Here is a 22528-nt window from a genome sequence, read left to right on the forward strand (position 1 = left end):
ACGCATCGCCTTCATTCTGCACCTGAAATAAAGGACAGATCATAGGTTAGGAAGGCAACAGGAAAAGAGGCTCAACACTTGAACTTTTGTAATCTTCATACTTACGGCGTTCCGCTCGGAAAAGTCAAGTGGATTTTGCCAGCGCCATTCTGAAAACCAGTGAAGTAACTGGACTAACACGCGCCCCTGCACCAGAAGCAGGATGGAGAGTTCATCCTTTCAAACCATAAGGTGAGCTTCAACCAGGGATTTCGGAGGAAGTTAGAGAAGAACGAAGGGGGAAAGGGGGGAGCAAGCACACTATTCTGCAGACTGTTAATCCCCTTTCTCATCTGCAGAAGGATATTCCTACGGGCCAGACAAGCAAGATTTGAGGGTCCTGTTCAGTCGGTGTTCCGAGTTCTGCGCATCACGCTCGAAGAGGCCACAGCAAACCAGACTAGACCAGCGCCTCCGTGGGAGTCAGGTGAGCGTTACATGCACCCCGACCGGAAAATAAGGAACAAGTAAGATCATTCCTACGGCTTGCAGAATACTATAACAAATTTGTCAAAGATTTTGCTAGTCTGTCGACACCTTTGAGAGTACTACTTGGAAACGGGGTGAAGTTTGTATGGAGCGTGGAATGTGAGGAGGCACTCAATAGAGTCAAGGAAGCAATAATAAGCGCACCCTCAATTGGAAAACGTATGATTTATGACAAGTGTGTTCTAGTGGTGGATGCCAGTGGTATTGGGTTGGGTGCAACCCTAGTACAGTATAACAAGGATAACGTAGAAGGAGTAATTGCATTTGCTTCACGTTCCCTAAGTGGTGCTGAGGCCAACTATTCCATCATTGAGAGAGAAACACTGGCAATGTTTTGGGCTATCCATCACTTTAAGTATTTCTTGCGGGGGAGAACATTTGTAGTGAGGTCTGACCACAAGCCCATGCTTCAGCTGTTTGAGAGTTCTAGGTGGGCAATGGGATTCCCAAGAATCAACAGGTGGGGTTTAGGATTGCAGATGTACAACTTTGAGGTGAGCTACCTACCTGGAAAGAAGAATGTAGTGGCAGATTACTTGTCCAGACTACCTGTAGAAAGGGAGGAAGAGGTTGAGGATGTTTTGGATGAAGGTGTAGTAGCAGAAGTGGAGTGTGCAGTAACACAGGAAGCATGGTTACAAGAAGAGCAAAAAGATGAGAACATGAAATTGTTGAAACAATGGACTGTGGAAGGGTGGCCAGAAAAGACACATTTTGATAAAAACCTCCAGGTATGGTGGGAAGTCAAAGAAGAGTTGCATCTGACAAATGGTAAATTGTGGAGAGGACAGTTCTGTGTACCGACGGAGCGAACTAGAGCCATGTTGATAGAGTTGGCACACCATGGACATCCAGGTGAAGGAGCTATAAAGAGGAAGTTGAGGCAAAGTTATTGGTGGCCAGGAATAGACCAAATGGCAGAAATGAAGGTGAAAAATTGTATAATGTGCCAGTCCAGTGATAAGTGTAAGGTAGTACGAGAAACTCCCATGATTCCTAACACCATTCCGGGTCAACCATGGGTGAAATTAGCAGTAGACATAATGGGCCCCATTGCAGGGTTAGGATAACATTTTAAATACCTGCTGGTGTTGGTAGACTACCATTCTAAATGGATAGAGTGGTAATCAGTGAGGGAAGTGACTGCTAATGATTTGATTCAGTTTTTGGAGGGAGTTTTTATGAGAGAAGGCGTTCCATCTGAGTTGGTGACAGACGATGGAGTGCAGTTTGTGTCAGCAAGAATGAAAACATTTTTGGCGAGTTATGGTATAAGGCACACAAGAACAGCACTGTATCATCCCAGAGCGAACGGCTTAGTTGAAAGAGTGAACGGGTACTTGAAAGGAGGGATATAGATGGCATTAAACATGGGGCAACCATGGAGGGAAGTGTTGAAATATGTAACATGGAGCTATGTGATGACTTAACATTCTATAATGGGTGTTGCTCCGTTTGTGTCCCTTAAAGGGAGAGAGCCCAGCACCAAACTGTGCCCGGGATGGCATGAAATGGCAAAGGCTGTTGATGTGGATAGGAAAGAGATAATGAGGTTAATTGAAGAAGGGCAAGAGAAGAATAAAGAGCACTTTGATACTAGGAAGAAGGTGAAAGTATGTGAATGGAGTGTGGGTGAGGACGTGTTTATATAGAATCCCCGATTTGTGGAAAAATGCACAGAGAGCAAATTTCTTGGACCAAAGAGGATATCTGCTGTTAGGAATGGAGTAGTTGTTCTAGAAGGAGGTGAAGTATGGTCAAAGGGGAGGCTGGCGAAAGAAATGAGGTACAAGGAGTTAGTGTAAATGATCAACCAATGGATGATAATGAGAGCAGTCAAAATATTAATCGTGATGGTGTGAATGGAGAGGCCGGTACGTGTAATGAGAGTGTTACCACAAAAGGAAGGGTAACTAAAGAACCAGTTTGGCTGGGAGACTATGTGCATTGAATTATTATTTTACTGCAGTTTTAGTTGTGTATATAGTTGTTTTGGGGTTCTTTTAATTTCTTATTTTTTTTAACTATAAACCTGTTTTGTTGATTTCTTTAATAGGGGGGGAGATATGTAGTGATGTAGTGATGTTGATTTCTTGTATGCCAAAATCCAGAGTGTCATGTATTCTGTCTCGCGTCTGCCTCATGTCCGTGTTTACATTCTTGTGACTGCGGGCGCAAGGCAGAGGAGAGGCGGTTGGCCAGAGCAGTGGTCCAGTTCTCCTGAGCGGGCCTGTGAAATAAAGCCTAAGCCTGTACTTACCCCCTCGTATGCTACGTCATTACACACTGACAAAGTTAAAGGTTTGAGCTTTTGTGCAGGCACTGCCGTAATTTTACTACCAGGCCATAAAATGGCAATAGCTGGAAAGTGGTGTGATTACCTGGGTATATGAGGACGGTGCCTAGCAAAACCTATGCAAAAGCCAAAACTGTTGGCTTTATTAATGCTTGTTTTGAACAGGACTCCTGTGCAAGGAACAGTTATACATCAACTGCCTGAAGGCACTCCTGGTTAAGACATTTTTATTTCACCAGTAGCTGCAAATAAGACATTAACTCTCGGGTGACTGCTTAGAAATTACACTGGTGGTCCAATGTATTGCCACAGCTTCATAGAGATACTACAAAGAGATCCCAGGAGGATGTGTTTTGGGCAGGGAGGAGCAGGTAGCGGGTGGGAATGGCCATAGCAATTAGCATGGCCACCAGCAGTTATTGGGTGGGTAAATCACCAAATAACACGCACAAGCTGTGTGTCCTTTTTCACATGTCACCTCATAGCTGTACTCCAATGCAATCATTTTGGCTTAAAGGTGTTGCTTAAGAACCACATAGTAGCTAAAACGGAATAGGGCCCCAGACTTGATTTGAAAAAATTATCAACTCCTAGCCTTGCTTGATTTCTCATCAAAGTTTTTCACTGAAATTCTTCTCCAAGAATTGCATGAATGGTTTGAGCCCTTTCAATTTCGCTTTTGCAGAGGACATTGGAATATTGTCTTATCAGTTCCCCTGTAAATATAGTGATTGGGAACCCCCTAGTTTCTCTGTATGAAATATTTGTGGATTTCACTTCTGATTTTGATCGCATAAATTATGGCATACTTCGAGGAAATTAGAGCACTGGGGAATACCGCTAGGATTATTAAAGAGGATCATCAACTGCTACACTGATGCGCGTTTAAGATTTAGGTTGCACCACAGGGATGGAGTTACCCAGGAAACAGCCACTCAATGGGGACTCAAAGGAGGTTATTAGTGCCTTTATTATTCAACATTTACATGGTGGATCGCTAGGACGCCTTGAGGCATGGATGATCCTTTCCACCCAAATTGGACCATACTAATGGTCAATGGTTAGCTTATGCCAACCATATATTCTTCCCCCTTTGTTCCCTTCTGTAAACTTTATCACCCTTTGCCTCTCTCTCCCGCCAACCTTGGCAGCTATTTCTCAATCCTAATCATATTCTCTCGCCTACTCCCTCCAATCCTGCATCTCTCTCCTCTCTATCCGCCTCTGACTTTGCTAACTATTTTTCTTCTATTCTTTGAGTCCTCTCTCTACTTCCGCCCCTCCTCGGTCTCTTATGACCTCCCTCTGCCCAAGCTCTGAATCTGATGCCTGATCTTTTTTACGCAAAGCCAATCCCACCACTGCTCCTAGCAACCCTCGTCCTTCACTCCATATTCCCCGGTCTACGCTTCACTTCTCCCCTATCCCTATCTTACTGCAATGGTTAGTTCCTCGCTTTGCTCTTGCACTCTTCCCTCTTTTTCAAGCATGTGTCTATCCTCCCTATTCTTAAGAAACCTAATTGTGATCCTCCCCTACCCTCTAATTTCTGCCCAATTTCACTTGTTCCCTTTCTCTCTGAACTACTCGAACTTATGTCTACTCACAGGTTTCTAGCTTTGTTTCTCTAAACTCACTTCTTTATTCCTGTCAGTCTGGCTTTCAGCCCCACCACTCTCCTGAAACTGCCCTTCTGGCTGTCTCTCAATCTGAAACAGATATAGTAGCCCTAAAGTGCAGGAGAACATAAGAGACAACCCCTTCACCACAGAAAAAGCCTCCCAGTGACATGAATTGCACCAAGGGGCCCACAGACAAACGCACACACCTCTGTCCCGCCACAGAACAGCCGCAGACGGTGACTAGAACTTTCTTTTCAACCCACACAGCAAAGTCTGAATGTCAGCAGAGATGACCAGCTGTTGCCTACTCATCCTTTCATCCATCTCTGACTTCGATAAAATAAGCATTAATTGTATGGGATGATCATGATTGTGGGCAACTAAAGTGCTTAGAAGTCTATACCAAGTCATGAAGCTCTATTTCAAATAAAGGCAGAGGAGTGAAAAGAAGCAAATGCAAGAAAATGTCATCTCACCCCAAGAAGAAATCGTGCATGTCATCACTTTAGCCCGTTTATAGACTTTCAGGCCCCTTTATAGAGAGCCGCAGAAATTGTCATTAGACGCAGTGAATTTGATTTACTACAAGGAGGAGAAAGTAAGAGTATCAGAGTAGAAATACATCTAAGGTGATTGCTTATAAAACCAATACGCGGCTCTAGGTCAGGGATGTGCAACCTGCAGCTCCCCAGATGTTTTGAACTGCAGATCCCATGATCCCTCCGCACTGGCCTGCTTTCTAGAGCTGATGGGAGTTGTGGTGCAAAACCTATGGAGAGCCAAAGGTTGCAGACCCTTGCTCAAGGCCATCTATGTTTACTGTACCCATTGCCACCTGTGCCCTCATTGTGATTGGTGCAAGGAGGGTAGAAACTGGGAGTGCCTAGAAGATGAGAAAATGCAATTCATGTTTCACGCCTAGAAACACTTGTGTCCAGGTGCGGTATAAATGACTCATCATATCATAGGTGTCCGGACATTTCGTCGAAAAAAAAAGGTCGACAGGACAAATGGTCGACACCATTTGGTCGAAAACCAAATGGTCACATTTTTTTTTTATTTATATATATATATTTTTTAGGTTTTCATTTAGGGAAAAAAGGGTTTTTTAGAAAAAAAAGGGGGTTGTGGGGGGGACCCCCCAAAAAAAAAAAATTAAAATACAAAAAAAAAAAAATTCGACCATTTGGTTTTCGACCAAATGGTGTCCACCATTTGTCCTGTCGACCTTTTTATTCGACCAAATGTCTGGTAACCCATATCATATCATAAAAGCAAGACGTATTGCTTTTATGGATCCATTCCCCTGCCCCAGCTAAATTGTGTGCCTTTCCAAGGCATAGAAGGGCAGCAAAGCAGTGTTTGCACCTCCGCTTTGCATTTCTCCTCTATCTTGGAAGAGCACGAGGTTTTACAGGTTTAAGACCAAAGCAGTCCTATGGGATACGCCTTGGTTTAGCAAATGCTAAAAACCTGAGGGATTTCATAAGAATCTATTATAAAACACCACCTGCGATGCGGGGATGCTGAACAGCAAGTGGGAGCCCTGGGTGGAGGACAGGGGAGTTATGCTTTAGACCAAGCTATCATAGAGAGGGACTAGAGGAAGGATTACAACACGATTCACGAAGGGGAGGTGGATGTGTAGTGGGATTAAAAGGTTTTATTTCAAGTCTGGTTTGTAAAAGGTGATGGCAAATAAGTTGTGGAATTGAGGGTGAGGGGATCAAGGGGATGACAGAAGACCCAAAGAGACATATCCGGGCTAGAAACTGCTTGATACACATTACGTTTCTGAGTTTGTGTTGCAACCCCGCAAAGGAGTTTACGAATGTGTTGTCTGAACTGAAGATGAATTTGAGGGATCAATCTGTGTTTTCAATGACTGTATTTTTGATTTCCGGTGGTATTCTCGAAAAAATCCCCAATAAGCATGACAAATAAATAAACAAATAAAACACCACCTGCGAAGAACGATTTACAGGCAGAGTTGTGCTTCTCACAAAGCGGAGAGTAAAAGTGGAGCGTTAAGGTGATTTTGTCTTCATACATTTTACGATTACACCCCGCTTTATGAAGCTTGAAAATTGCATGCAGAGGACCAGCAACATGTAAGTGCAAGCAATGGTGGCCCTCGCATGCAATTAGCATACACTGTAAAATGTCCCCCAAGGAAAAGGAAATGGTGTGCCCTTTTCCCAGTGCACCTTTTTCCCAATGTACCTCATTCGCTGTGGATTTGTAATGCGAACAGGGGCTGCGAGCCATTCGTCGTTGGCAGGTCGAAATGTGGAGTGGATAGTTCTTGTTATAGGAAATGGACTGCACTGAATTTAATGAACTAGAAACATTTGATGAACGGATTGTCTTTACTTGACTTGCACTTCCGATAGCTCCATATGCTTGCTTGCAATTTTGTTATAGCTGGTGGATGTTATTTCTGATTTCATCTTCTGAAAACTAATAAAGTGTTAACTAGTGAAGTGTCATGCACAAAATCTTAATAAATAGAATAGAAATAGACCTTTCATCTAATGGAATATTTATAGAGTATGAAGGTAAGAAGTTTCCCACTGTGGGATAAACTATTTGAACTGATGAAACATTAAGTTAATGAAAACTATGATCTTACGTACAAGATGTGACTAACGAGTGTTCCATATCTGATTTAGGCACCAGGTCTTACAACGATTAGTTGTACGCCAGAAACCCCACGACCAACCATATCATACAATTCAAGCCCACCCGTGCCAGCGTACAACACCTACTACCACAGCACGCCTCACCTGCCACCGTACACGGCCTATGACTTGCAGGTATGTTGGGAAAAGGCAGCATCATGCTGGTTGTTAGAGCCTTGAGGGGAAAAAAAACCTCACGGGTCGAAACATGTGTCGACAATAACAACTAAGGATTACATGGATGCTAATGCTTACCATATAAGGCTCAGACTGTTTTGTACTTAACCTAAACCAGGGAAGACTTTGTTTCACATTTGAAAGGACTTTGCGCATGCACTACACAAGTTTCCACTTTCTAGACTCCTTTATTTCCAGTGGCACAGGGTATAGCCACTTAACATGTAGGCACGCAGAAGTCCTCAGTTAAGAACATAACTTTTCTATTTTGAAGAACTCCGAGCAGTAACAAGTGGATCCTTATGCCTAAATCCCTTTTTCCTATAAATGCAAGTGTTGCCTTTCAGAACTTTGGTATGAGAGTGTTTGCCGTGAGGAAAGGCAAATATTTGTAAACCAACTTGACCCAACTCCAAAAAGAGGGACTACACCCTATAGGGCTAAGCCATATCCCTGTTGCACTGAAACCAAGCAGCCCCATTCATATGGTTGTCTTTTGGGGCTATTCAGTGGTGTGATGCTTGATGTCCTATGAACAACAAGCACTTTGTTTAGTTGACTTGGGTTGCTCACCATTAAGGAACATCATTCTTTTTTCTTTTCCTCTCTATGAATCTATGATGCTCTCTCATGGGCTCAATCCAATAAAGAAAGGAGTTGGATATTTGTTTCAAGAAGCACGCCGAGTTGCCAACAGTTATTATGTGTGTTGTTTGCCACCCCAAATCAGCTTTACTGAGCCCCAGAATGGTATTGTGTCATAACTATGGGTGGGGACTAGGCGACCAAGTATTGTGTTTAACACAGGCTGAGAGTGGCTTCACTGCTTGAGTAGATTGGTGCGGCTAACGCTGGTTCTTGCACAATCTAGATACGAATAAACTGCTATGGGCAGGGGATGGTTGGTAGTACGATTTAACTGCTATGGGCAAGGGATGGTTGGTAGTACGATTTAACTGCTATGGGCAAGGGATGGTTGGTAGTACGATTTAACTGCTATGGGCAGGGGATGGTTGGTAGTACGATTTAACTGCTATGGGCAGGGGATGGTTGGTAGTGCTATGGCAGAGTTGCAGGCAATCTAAGTGCAACTTTGTGCTAGATGCAAAAATATGATGTCTAAAGCTAGTGGTTACACAGGCAATCTAAATGCAACTTTGTACTAGATGCAGAAAATATGATGTCTAAAGCTAGTGGTTACACAGGCAGTCTACATGCAACTTAGTACTAGAGGCAAAAATAGAATGGCTATGGCAAGTGGTTACACAGGCAATCTAAATGCAACTGATCACTAGAGGCAGAAAATATGATGTCTAAAGCTAGTGGTTACACAGGCAATCTAAATGCAACTTTGTACTAGATGCAGAAAATATGATGTCTTAAGCTTGTGGTTACACAGGCAATCTAAATGTAACTGAGTACTAGAGGCAGAAAATATGATGTCTAAAGCTAGTGGTTACACAGGCAATCTAAATGCAACTTTGTACTCGATGCAGAAAATATGATGTCTAAAGCTAGTGGTTACACAGGCAATCTAAATGCAACTTTGTACTAGATGCAGAAAATATGATGTCTAAAGCTAGTGGTTACACAGGCAATCTAAATGCAACTTTGTACTAGATGCAGAAAATATGATGTCTAAAGCTAGTGGTTACACAGGCAATCTAAATGCAACTTTGTACTAGATGCAGAAAATATGATGTCTAAAGCTAGTGGTTACACAGGCAATCTAAATGCAACTTTGCTGATGTAGGCAGGAGTAGATTGACATAGGGATTGTGATAGGCAGTCAGGCAGATTGCATAGACAATTTTACATACAATCTAGGTGGCAAGTAGGAATAGGCAAGTTATTACTTTTGAAGGCTGAGTATGACATTGCTACTGAGGCTAGGATAGGTTTGCAGATAGGTGTTCCTAAGGTAAGGTAGGTTTTGTAGCCATAAGTACAGGTGATGCGGCAATGCGATGTCATGGATAGTTGGCTAAACAAATTCAAATGGTACACTTCATAATTTGAGCATCAAGATGTGATGCAATAGAAAGTAGGGCATAGGTGAGCAAGCAAATAACATAGTGATGCATTCAAATATTAAGGCAATAGGAGGCAGATAATGTTTATAGAATACTTGGGCATCTGTGTGGGTGGAAATCCTGAGTGATAGCCACGGTCAAACAGTATGCCAGAGTTGCAGTCAGTATTAGGCTAGTGGCGAAAGGTAGCAGTGAGGATGGTCTGCTGGAGAGAACCATTTGATCAAGGTGATTAGGTCAGCATAGTTGAGGTGCAGGGGTCCTGGCACTCGTCACCTCCGGCTCCTGACAGGCTCACGACAGGGAAGGTGCCTTTGATCAGTGCCTTCGTTCAGGGCCGGCTTCAAGCCTGCCGGCTAGCGATTGGATATGAAGTAGAGGCGAGTGTTCAATCCGATCAGGCCTGGACTTGTGGCCCGGATAGGAGGCAGCAAAAGAGACAGTCCGCCATCTTGGAGAGGTGAAAACCTTGCGGTGGACAATGGTGGCCAGTTGCACTCTGTGGGGAAAATGGCAAATTCTGCAAAAGCAAAAATTCTGCATAGCATGCCCTGACTGTCATGACCAGCTGCACCTAGCCTTACCTCTTGATGCCATTGCACCACTTAAAATCAGAAAAAGTAAACCCAGTAAACATCTAAACACCTGGTTTACGCCCCACTTGAAAGCTATCAGACATGAGCAATGTCTAAGCGAAAAAATCTGGAGATTAGACCCTTCAGAGCTTAACAGAAACAAACTGAATAAGCTACCCTTTACAAAAAAGAAATTATCCTAGCTAAACAAACTTCCTACAACTCCCGCATCTCTCAAGCTAAATCCAATACTAAAGAATTGTTCACCATCCTGAAAGAGGTAGAATCCCCCATTCAAGCTCCTGACTCCTGTCTTAAAGACAAGAATTGGTGCACAAGTGTACAAAATGCTTTGGCCAAAAAGATAACGCTCGAGGCAAAGATTAACAATACAAAAGATACCATCAGTGCATCTAAGACTGATTTCAATGGCACCTACCCTATGATCACCACAAATATCCCACCACTACATCATCCCACTGTAACTCCTCCTTCAGCACAAGCTACTAGCTTCCACTTCTGCAAAGTACATACCAAAGAAGTTGAGAAAGTTATCCTCACCCTCAAACCTTCTTACTGTCAAGGAGACCCATGTCCAGCCCAAATTATAAAAGACGCTGTCCTGCAAATTCTCCCCCTTTATTACAAAACTCATTAACGCTTCATTTACATCAGGCACCATACCCAGCAACCTGAAACATTCCTGGGTCCTCCCCCTCCTAAAAAAACAAACCCTTGACCCCTCCATCCCAACCAATTACCGCCCCATAACTACAGTGCCATTCTTACTTAAAATCTTGGCTAAAGTAGCATACCTACAAATCCAGCACCATCTAGAACAAAACCACCTCCTAGGTGTTCGTCAGTCAGGCTTCAGACCTCAGCACGGGACCGAGACCGCACTCCTAGACCTTAAGGCACAAATAGACACCTTAAGAGACAAAGGTAAGATGGCACTCCTACTACTACTCGACCTCTCAGCTGCGTTCAATTTGGTGGACCACTCAATACTTTGCAACCACCTGGTTTCAGCAGCCTACTTTTCCCAGGAGGCAGTCGCTTGGATCCAGTCTTTCCTTGACAACAGGACAATGCAAGTCTTCTCTCCCCTAGCAGCTGCGGACCCCATACCAATCTCATATGGTGTACACCAAGGCTCCTGCGTATCGCCCACCCTATACAACATCTTCACAAAGCCCCTTTTCGATGACCTAGATGGTCTAGGTATCACCTACACTAATTATGCTGATGATACACAGATCCTCATCCCGTTGACGTGAGATTATGACAAGGATTTGGCCTTTGTGAACAGAGTTGACCTCGTCATCCAGGCATGGATGGCCTCTCACGGTCTATGCCTGAATGATGACAAAACAGAACTCCTCATTCTAGGTACACCCTCCAACATTAAAAAACTAGGTCTTAACTACACCTCCCTCATAATCGACAACAATAACATTACTGTGGCTAAGGTAGTAAAGACTCTTGGTTTCTACTTGGACTCCACACTCACTTTCGGCAAACAAGTAAATGCTATGGCTTCAGCCACATCCTGCACCTGCAAGCTAATAAGAGCAGCCAAACCATTCCTTTCATTCAACAACTGCATTACCATAGCGAGAGCCCTAATTCTATCAAAATTGGACTATTGTAATTCTTTATATTTAGGTAGTAACAAATACATTACATCAAAAATCCAGACTTTGCAAAACAATGCCCTGAAAGCTGCCTTAAGTCTTCCCAAAAACACCCACATATCTGATATTAGGAGATCCGTCAACTGGCTCTCCACAACAAATAAAATCCTTTTAAAAACCGCATCTCTGACACACAAATGCCTTAATCACGCTGCCCGACAATACCTCATAGACAGATTCACCAGGCAAACAGCCTCTCGCCCTCTTAGAAAGCTAATTCGAACCTCCTATTAGTATCTAGATTTAAGCTCACCAAATCAGGTGGGAGTAGCTTCCCTGTCAAAACAGCACAATATTGGAACTCCCTTCCCCCTGCTTTAAGGGAAGATCTAACCTACTGACAACTCATTCACCGACTAAAAGAACACGACGTCTGACCCCACCTAACCAGCTTCATCCTAGGATCTACTGTTAATATGAAACCCTACCGGTTTATTATATTTATGTGTTATATTTATGTGCCTCATACTTTATTGTCACCTATTGTATTTACCTTTTTGCTTCACTTGTTGTCTCATACATACAGCATTGTAACCTCAGCTGTATTCTTCCTATCCACTCTGTAACTTAAGCTTAACAACCCTCTTTATGCTTTCGCGCCCGAATACCTCTGGGTCTGGTGCGCAATATAAATAAATAAACAAACAAAACAAACAAACAACTTCCTATGCTTCAAAAATCACAAAATTGCCAATCTCCCAAAATTGCCTATACTTATAGCCTATGGCCAGACCTTGTCCCACCCATATTTAGGGCAAATGGGTGGGTTTGGTCAAATTTCACTATCGCCAGTACATCCCGGACTGGTATGCCGACCTTGTGTTCTAACTTCCTATTTTTGGAATAAACGTAGAATTGGCAATCTCCTGAAAACACCTGTACTGATATCACAGGGCCAGACCCCGCCCTATGCAGGGCAAATGGGTGGGGGTGGTCAGATTTCACTATCGCAAGTACACCCCATAATGGTATGCCGACCATGGGGCAATATTTGAGCCCACCAACTGATATGGGGCTGGAGCCAACCCCAAACATACAAACGTTCCCAAATACACAGCCTGCGGTAGCAGCCGTGTAATTATGGTTAAGTTGCTCAACCCATAGGAAAAGCACTATTTGGGTGTAACTTTGCCCGCCTGGACGAATCCTCACCAAACTTTGCAAAAAAGATATATGGCCCCCTCGGGTTGATTCTGAGAACTTTGGTGAGGTTTCGTCTGAGGAGGTGGGGGGATGTAGGGGTCCCAAAATGTGTGGGTTTCCTCATAGATGCAATGGATCAAAATATTCTCACGCCTACAGCCCAAACCACTGGATGGATTTTCACCAAATTTGCGCCAGGAGCAGCGGCTTGGTCCCAATAGCGTGCTTTTGTAAATTTGGTGTAAATCCACCCAGTAGTTTTTTTAACAAACGGCCACAAAGTAGGTAAAACAAAATGCGTGATATCTGGTTTCGGTCCACAAACTCACTTCCCTTTTAGATCCGTGGACACCCCCCTGGACCAATCAGGGCCCGGCGTGATGTCCACAGAGATCAGACGTGCCCGCTGTTTGGATAGTGAAAAACGTGAGCTGCATCACATATTTTGAAACGGTCCCCATGTTGGATCTGCGAACTGCCGCCATTGTCCAAGGAAATCGCGGTAAAAACATATTAAAATAGACAACATTGAACTTGCATGAAATTGTGTGGTATGCTAGACTTGACTTTGAATGGTTCTACAAAGTTTGGTGCTGTTTTGCCAAAAGGGAACAAAATTAGAGGCGGGGGCAGCATATTTGTAAGGATTATACATTTGGTGCCATTTTACAAATGTGCACACAAGTTTGTAAAAAGATTTAAGACACAGATTTGAATGTTTTTGCAAAGTTTGGTGGGATCTTGTCAACAGGGGGCAAAATTAGAGGGGGGTCTCAACATTTTTAGATGGCTTATAAAGTTGTTGCCGTTTGATGAATGTGCACAAAAGATTTAAGGAAGATTATACACCCAACCTTGAATGTTTCTGCAAAGTCTGACTGGATTTTGTCAAGTGGGGGAAAGTTCTATGACTATTTTATGTACATACATTTTGACATTTAAAAAAAAAATAAAACATGGTCGGATTTGCAGCAAACTCGTCGAAGGAGTATTTGCAATGATTGGAAAGTATGTTTTTGCCTGTGTGTTTTTTTAAAAAGTGTAATAATATAGGTATACAAAATAGTGTTATACCTTTGGTGACTGAGGTATAGCATGTGGTCATGGGCAGCGGCCAGATTGTTCGAGTTATGGCGAAAGGCTATGACCTGGACAGTCTGGCTACTGGCCATGACCACGAAGGACTGGCAATGGGGTTAATTGGGTATGGCCACCAAGGATCGGCTATGTGGTCAAGTTTTTCCAAATCAGGATAGGTTTTAATGGGAAAGAAATTACCTTTGGTGAAGGAGGTATAGCCTGGGCCATGGGCAGTGGCCAGATTGTACGAGTCATGGCCATAGGCCATGACTCAGACAATCTGGTTACTGGCCATGACTACAAGGGACCAGCAATGGGGTTAAAGTGGGCATGACCACCAGGGACTATGTGGTAACGTTTTTCAAAATTGGGATAGGTTTGAATGGGAAATAAATTCTGCTCGTGACAAATCTGTCCGATGTTTTATTTTTTGTAAAGTGTGAAAATATAAGTACACAAAATTGTGATATAACTTTGGTGCCTGGGCAATGGTCAGCCCTTCAGCAAAGACAAATGTGTACTTTGATTCTGAAAGCATGCTTTTGCAAATCAGTCCTGTGTTTTACTTTTTTGAAAGTGTCAAAATGTAAGTACAAAACATATTGATATAACTTTACTACCTGTTAAAGGAGCTTTATAGTTCTTTGATATATGTTAAAAGAGGAATTATTAATATCTTATATACAGTGATGTAACATTTTGAAACATTTTCACTGATAAAAACCTATTTATTTCGCAGAAAAACATTGTTAAAGGGATGTTACGATTAAGGTGTACCGCACCCTTGGGACTTCTCTGCCCCATCAGTTAGCTAGTGGACTCCCTCCTTGGCATCCCTTGGCAGATTTTTGATATGTAGAGATTCTTTTAACTGATTGGTGGATATATGTGTGAATGGTTTAAAGCAGGCAATGAGTGAGTGTTACAAACATAACTGTAAAAAGAGCAAAAGGGCTGTCTTGTGTGATGGTGTGCATATGCAATCTGGGTTTTTTAATAAGGCATTGGCTAGACATGGGAATGCAGAGACTGTGGATAGTCATAAAGGGCAATGGATTATGGTCATTATTGTATACTTGAGTGGAGAATTTCAGACAGAAAATTGTTTCTGTGCTTTTTTGCAGGAGAGACCAGGCAGTAAGTTGGGGGTGGGGGGAATGAGGGAAGGGGCACCAACCACAGATATGCAGAAGGAGATGGACAAGGGACAGGGAAGATGTTGTACGTGTGTTAAATCTAAGGTAGAGGGCAGTTTTTCTCTTGCTCCTTGATTACAGCTTCAAAAGCACTTCGAAATTACTCCCCCCTGCGAGTGGTGTGTTGCAGTATATGCACAGTACTATTGTTTTCAAAAGATATATATCAACAGCTTATTTTATCGCTTTCAAGGTAGCTGGTGGGATTTTGTGTCCCACAGAAGTAGGCTGTGCGGTTACAGTATTTGTTGTGGAAGATGAGGTAGAGGAACACAGCCTACTACTTCAGCCTGCTACTTCCTAAGGAAGGAACAGGCTTTCTCAGAGCATTGCAGTGGTTGGGTTTGGTGTGGCGGCGCATGGAGGTGGTTCCGTAGGAGTACTGCCCAGGTTGGCCATGACTAATGTTGCACTCAGTGCATTTCACTTTGGTAGCTTTAGGCTTTGGTACATCCCCAACAGTGGTAAAGAACTGCCACACCCATGATTCTCTCTGGGTGCTAGATGTAGGCACTTCCTCTACCTATTACACTTCTTTCGTTGTGTAGGTTTCCCCAGCTGGTGGTTGTGGTAGCTCTTGGGGAGGAGGGATGGCAATAGCTGATGCAATTATGATGCAATTATTTAAGATAAATAGCAGTTTTGCTAATATTCTTCCAAGTTCGTGCTGTGTGCTAGATTGTTAATGGACAGTGAGTAAGAATAGGTGTAGGAGCTGTGCAAGGGTACATTTTGAGCTTCAAATCCCCTAGATCAGCTGAAAATGAGTTCTGAACTGTTTAGAAAGCACAAACCCGTTCGTGAAGTGCGCACCCATTCGCGAACACTTCATCATGCAGCACGTGCGAGTGAGGTCACGTGACACTGTCCGGAAACTCCACAGTGATTTCAGATGGTCGCAAACGTCGGCGAACACAAAAACAGTGGAAAAGGTAGCTAAATGTTTGTAAAAGTGGTAAAAATGTTGGTAGGAAGTGGGGAATGGCAGGGTTTTAAGGTCAAACTTTCTATATTGGCTGAAAATGCTGCTATATTGGGGGGTAAGTATGATATTAGGAAGTTGTTGCAAATTAGGGAGCACTGGTTAAAACCCATGAAATGGGAGATGTCTTCAATGACATTTGTGAGGTCATCTTTTATTTTGTTTGTTTTAAAATAAAATCTTGTGTGAGGTCATCTTTGATGTCCTGGATGTTAGTCTTAGCATTGAAGGTGGTGGCACGAGTTATGGTTGCTTAGATTACCATAACTGGTGAATTTCTGGAGGGTTTTGGTTTTACTTGAAACCATAACGTTCCCTTAACAACGTTTTTTCACTGAATTTCATAGGTTTCTGTTAGTGCAACTTAACCATAATGTCCCTTTAACAAAGTTTTTTCATTGAATTTCATGTTTTTATTAGTGCAACTTAACCCTAACGTCCCTTTAAAAAGTTTTTTCTGTGATTTCATAGGTCATGAGTGAAACTGTTTCATGATATTCACGTTATATAAGTTATTAATAATTCCTCTTTTAACATACATGAAGGAACTTTAAACCTCCTTTAACAAACATATTTTTGTAACGCATACTGATGTGTGTCATTATCAGCAGTGCATGCTGGGGATGCAAGTCATGGCTGAATTGCCTAGGGCATGAGTCTCGGCCATGACGCCAGACCCACCAAACCATCCCCGTTATCCACTGCACTTACCCCGCATCCTATTTCAGTATCCACTATACCCTCATAATGTGACCAATGGCCAGTGCTAATGGCTTCCAGCCATGGCCAGTCTCCACAATCCATGCGGCATGGGCTTCAGCCATGATACATTCTCCAATAGGCAAATCAGAGTGGCCATTTGTCCTTTCAAAGGGCCAGGACCAGGGCCCAGGCAGCAAAGTTATTTCACTATTTATTGTACTTGCTTTATGACACTTTCAAAAAAGTAAAACGCAGTACAGATTTGCAAAAACATGCTTTCAGGTCCTTGCTGATGCTCCTCGTGCAAGTTAGCTGCAATCACGTCCAGCACTTTGGGCTGTAGCCGCAAGCAGAATGTTTTTTCCCATTTAGACCTAGGGCTTCGGCCATGCCGCATGTCCCAATAAGTAAATTAGAGTAGGCGTTTGTCCTTGCTGAGGGCAAGGCCCACTGTCCATGCACAAAAGTTATCCCTATTTTTTGTACTTACATTTGGACACTTTGGAAAAATAAAACACAAGACAGATTTGCAAAAGCATTCTTTCAGGTCCTTGCTGATGCTCCTCACACAAGTTTATTGTATCCAGTGCAGCATTTTAGGCTGTAGCCGCAAGCAGAATATTTTTTCCTATTCAAACCTAGGACTTCGGCCATGCTGCATGCCCCAATAAGCAAATCAGAGTACACATTTGTCCTTGTTCAGGCACATTGCCAGTCCCAGCCTGGGACATGGAGAAAGCTTCCAATGTGGAACCAGGATTCCCATACACTCGTGTTCACGTTTAAGGTGCTGTAAGCTTTCATAACTGTGAATCCTATCAATCGTGTTACACTAGTCGACTTGATAAAGCACTTTCTTAACCCTTTCAGGGTCATCTATCAGGTCTTTCTTAGTACTGCCAATTACATGTAAGATCTCATTACAATAATCAGCAAAATCATGGAGTACTTTTTGTTCACTTTGAACCATGACCACATTGAAATCGGTATACAGCGAAAGTGTACAAGGAACAAGTAATTTATAATAAAAGGATAAGATTTTCTACTAGGCTTTGACTTTTAAAGTGCCTAGGCCTAAAACAAATCTCATGGCAGCGATTGGTGTTGCACTAGAAATTGCGAAAACCTTCCACCATAAACAGCATTCCACTTTTTCCAAAACATTTAGGGCCCAATTCAGATATGTTTCTCTAATGCGGTCCCACTTTAAACCCAATGGCTTCTAAGCTTCTTTTCATTCGCCACAAAAGTAAAAATCTATGTCTTACTAACATTGATTTTTTAAAAATTGGCATTTGCATAGCCCTCAAACGCTGTTAACCATTGTAATGCCAGAGCTGTGCTGTCCAACAATATAAACTCATCAGCATCAGCATAGGCTAACCATATGGCTTGACAATTACCAATTTTCAGGGGGACAAAAGCAGCAGTCTCAATCACGTCTCCAACATCGGGTACATATAAATTAAAAAGACGGAGCAAGAATGCACCCATGTCTTAAACCATTCTTAGTGCAAATCTTTCATGATAAAGTGCTTGATCTATTGAGTCTCAGCTGTGCTTGAATGGACTCATACTGCCTAATAATTAACTTTAAGAGCCCAATCAGTTTTCCCCAATGTAAGATTCCTACTTACTAGATCGAACGCAGATGTAAAATGTATTGTAGCAACATGGATAGTATTGTACTCAGGGGTCCTAAAACATATTTTTAAAAAGGAGCACAAACCGGGCAAGAAACAACGCTGTTTATTACAGTTGGGCGAGCACAAATCAAACAGAACAGTGGACTGGAACTGATTAATGAGAGCTGACATCTGAGCATACAGCAAACATTACTTCTATACTACGAATGCAATAGTCAAGAAACTCGACACAGTTGTAGCTCAAACTTTCACATTTCTCAGTGGTTCCCAGGAAACTCATTGGTTAGGCTACGTCATTTCCTTAGAGCTGACGTGTGTTAGTAGACGTGATTGGAGCTGAGATCAACCGAATCCCAATTTATCACCTCCCCATCGCACACCGCCCAGGAACAGTTTACATTAGTAAAATAACATTTATGCTGACCGCCAGAACTTTATTATAATGCCATTGGTCAGCAGCATTTGCGAAAGGAACATGACACCCTGCTTCTGGTGGAAAGGGACACATTCACACGGTAACTGCCAGATATTGGCCTATGCAAACTTTGTGTTGGATACTCTGAAGGCTGGCAACCTCCCAGGGACGTGGAAACTTACCATTTGATTGGTCTTCACAGGAGCGCCACTCAGTTTCGCTCCCATTCCATAACCACCTGCCGATAGGCACACGTGGCCATGCAAACAGTTCTCCGGCTTAGGTCCACCCACGAGTGCCTGCAGGATTGGCTTGCTGCCCTGTTATTACATCCCCCAGTGTTGTCTTAGCTGCTTCGGTCTGCCCGTGACACGCAGCTTGGGCTTCATCTCCCTCATCCCTGACCCGTGGTGTGTTGATCATGGGTTTAGGAGAGGTGGCCCAGACAAGACTCAACCTGGGGGCATCCCTGCTAAATGTGTTTATCTTGGATTTTTTCTATATTTTGTTTTGATGTACAAAGGTTCTGTGAGAAACCTGAAGGTGTCTCACCTGCTAGTCCCCAGGGATCTTTCATCCAGGGGGGAAGGGCACGCACATCACTTTTGGATGCATTTCCTTGGGGTGGACCAGTGCGGGAGGACCACCTGGGCGAGGGGTCTTCGGGGAGTGGAAGTGGAACACCAGATGTCGAGATGTGGTATCCCCTTCCCTGTAACACCTTTACCCCATCCTACCAAGTAGGATACTTAGGAACTCAACCCCCACCCCTCTCCCAACACGAACACTTCCTCACGGACAGCTCACTACAAGAGAAAACGGACTAACATCCGAGCTGTATACCTGACATGTCCCAATACAATGGTCAGGCACGGTCAGGCAATTACTGATGACCATTACACACACCTGACTTCCATTACACTTCCCTACATGAATAAAAGGCGGAACACGACAGCACACTCTGAGCAAGGCAAAGCACACGAGGAAGCAGCAGTTCCAAGATGGCAGTTTAATACAAGGCGAAAGACGGTAAAACCGAAGAGGATTGCAAGGAGGGAAGTGCCCTTGACCTTTTCAACAAAAGACTGTTACTTTCATGAACCGTCGAGAATAGGAAATGTAAGACCAGGAATCATGGCTGAAGAATCCTGCATTGTGTGTCGGAGGTCCCTCTGGCTCTCCCGCATCGATGGTCAAGGTGGGGAGAATCGTTTGCCGCTGTGCTACTGTCCTTGGCTCCTACAATGAAGCAGTGCCAGTGAAATCAGCAGAGCTAGTGAGTTGGGGAGACTGATACCAGACCGGTCTGTGTTGAAGCCAAGGTTGCGAACAGCAACATTGTATAGTGAAAAGTGAAGAGAACAGTGTATGAAGCATTTGTGGCAAGCGACATAAACCCAATTAAACTGCAGATGAATGATTGAACTTTGAAGCCAAGATACAATACTGTAAACAGTGGTCCAGCAACAAGTGGGTGCTCATTCCAAAGTCTCTGTTAGGTATCCAGCTAAAAGGTGGCAAATGTGAAGCGTGAAAAAGAATTGTGAAATCAAAGTGGTCCTGCAACGGGTCAAGCAAAGCCCTGTGCACATTCGAAAGTCTTCGATAGTTGATGAAAAAGTTGGTCCGAGCACAGCGGAGGGAGATCAGCTAAAAGCTTTTGGTTAAAGCAAGTTTGTGTGAAGTTATATTGGAAATTGGAATAAGTCCGAGCCCGGTGGAGGGAGACTAATTGAACATTGTGTTAAAAGGGATCTGAGCCCAACTGAGGGGGAACCGAGGTATCAGCCCAACTGAGGGGGGTCTAAGATCTGACCCCAACTGAGGGGGATCCGATGTCTGAGCCTGGCTGAGGGGGATCCAGGGTGAACCCTGAGTCACCTGAGAAAGAATATCCTACAAGAAATCGATGCATAAATAATTTATGAACATTGCGATGAGAGGATCTGAGCCCGGCTGAGGGGGATCCAAAGTAAATAGTGAATTGCCTAAGAAATTGAATACTTTTGTAAATTTGAAAGAGGAAAAGAACTTATCATTTGTTTATCACATCAGGCCCCCTGGATGAAGAGACTTTGAAAGGCAAAGAGACTTGAGCACAGAAGAACCTGACGCTGATGATTGAACTGTATACTCGTGCTAGGGAAGCCAGAGACTGTGCTAAACTCGAGTTTACCGCTTTGTCCCATGCTGAAAACGTGGGGAAAGGAGTCCTGAACATACTGACATATAATTTTGTAAACATTTGTTTATTTTTCGTAACATTGTTACCAGCACTATTTAGAGGTAAGGATTGGCAATAGGTTAATTGGTATAGGCCCTTTTATTTTGACAAGAAACTACTAGGACTGCGTTATTATTTTGATGGTCGTAGCTTGCTCCCATTTGTAGATTTAGGATTAGGCAGGCATTTTTTAAACCCTTTTTTAAGTTCAATAAACACCCTTGAGCTGTGGTCACTTGTGTCTATCTTACTGTTGATACCATGCCTTCCTTACAGTTTCCTGGACCGATGGTACACCCAGTGCATCCCTACCCCCACATTTCCCTGCAAGGCCTTCTTTCATGCTGTGACTGCAGTTTGTGTACCCGTGTCTTCCCCTCTGGAAGGTGCCCCATGCACCCTTGCTTACTCTCATAGGTGGTAGGTGCGGCCCCCTATCTGGTGCTGAATTAGCACCTTTAATACATTCCTGCCTTCGGTAGATCTTTTGATCGACATCTCCTTACCGCTCATTTCCTCACCCTTTTCCTTGCTCACCCACCCCTGTGTGATCCCTTTCTCTTCGTACCCTTCTAGGTATTTTCCAAATACTAGCATCCTTGTCCCATTCGGTGAGCACTCACCCCAAAAGGCCTCATATTTTTCTAACTCTTGTGGGCTGCTGTGAAAATTAACTCTACATCATCCTCACTCTCATTCACGCTTGGAGGCTCCTCACCCAACACTTTCCCAAGATCAATTTTATTTGCTAACATTATGTGACGTGCTTTTCTTCGGTAGCCATTTCACCAGCTGATGACCCACCGACCGATGAAGATGGCGGCGAGCATCATAACGAACAAAGGGACAGTTAATTTGAACATTGCTGCCAGCCAATCTGGGATCCAGGCAAATAGTGCGTCCAGCCAGGTGCTTGACGTAATGTCTTGTGTCTCTTTTATACATTTTTCATGTATTGTTCGTATCTCCTCAACTTCCTCTGTAAGTGTTCCATTGGCTGCATCATTCATTAGTGGGTTTTGGCTGTGCAACATGTGCTTCTAATCTTGTGTCACACACCGCCTTCCACAGCAGTCATAAGGACCAATATATAACGATTTTGCAAGACCATCAGACGTAAAGCTTGGTGCTCTTCTCGCACTGCATTCAGTCCTTTTTTCGGGGGCATTAGCCCATTAGAGCAGCTCATAGTGAGTTATTTGGATTCATTTCGCATTGGCTGCTGTTTGCACCCTGGGAGAAGGAGCAAACTGAAAAATACGGACGCCTTGCTGAAGAGTCTCAAATGTGGTGGGATGGTGTCCAAGCTCTGGGTACATTCTGCTGATATATAATTGCTGGCCCTCTTCCTCATTGTTATCTATGGTTGTTTATGTTGTGTCTCCATGGGCCCTATTGCTTTATTCTTCCATTCCTGAGCGAGTAGGTTGTTGAATGGTACCAAAATTGCATGGGGCACCACCAATGTAGGGCTGTGGATGATCACCAGTGCAAAAACTCCTCCCCAGTCTGGTGGTAGCTGGGCATACAC

The 22528-nt window shown here is 43.4% G+C and overlaps 1 protein-coding gene across 3 annotated transcripts in view; it reads left to right on the forward strand.

Annotated features, from left to right (window-relative positions):
* Positions 1-22528, forward strand: part of TMEM255A (transmembrane protein 255A) — a 577786-nt gene that overhangs the window by 517050 nt on the left and 38208 nt on the right. For all 3 annotated transcript variants that reach the window (XM_069612683.1, XM_069612682.1, XM_069612684.1), the window contains one exon: positions 7119-7262. In XM_069612683.1, the coding sequence (XP_069468784.1) occupies positions 7119-7262 (144 nt within the window). The remainder of the gene's footprint in view (positions 1-7118; positions 7263-22528) is intronic.

Source organism: Ambystoma mexicanum, chromosome 5p (assembly GCF_040938575.1).
Source record: "Ambystoma mexicanum isolate Mex_15411 chromosome 5p, UKY_AmexF1_1, whole genome shotgun sequence".
NCBI lineage: Eukaryota > Metazoa > Chordata > Amphibia > Caudata > Ambystomatidae > Ambystoma > Ambystoma mexicanum.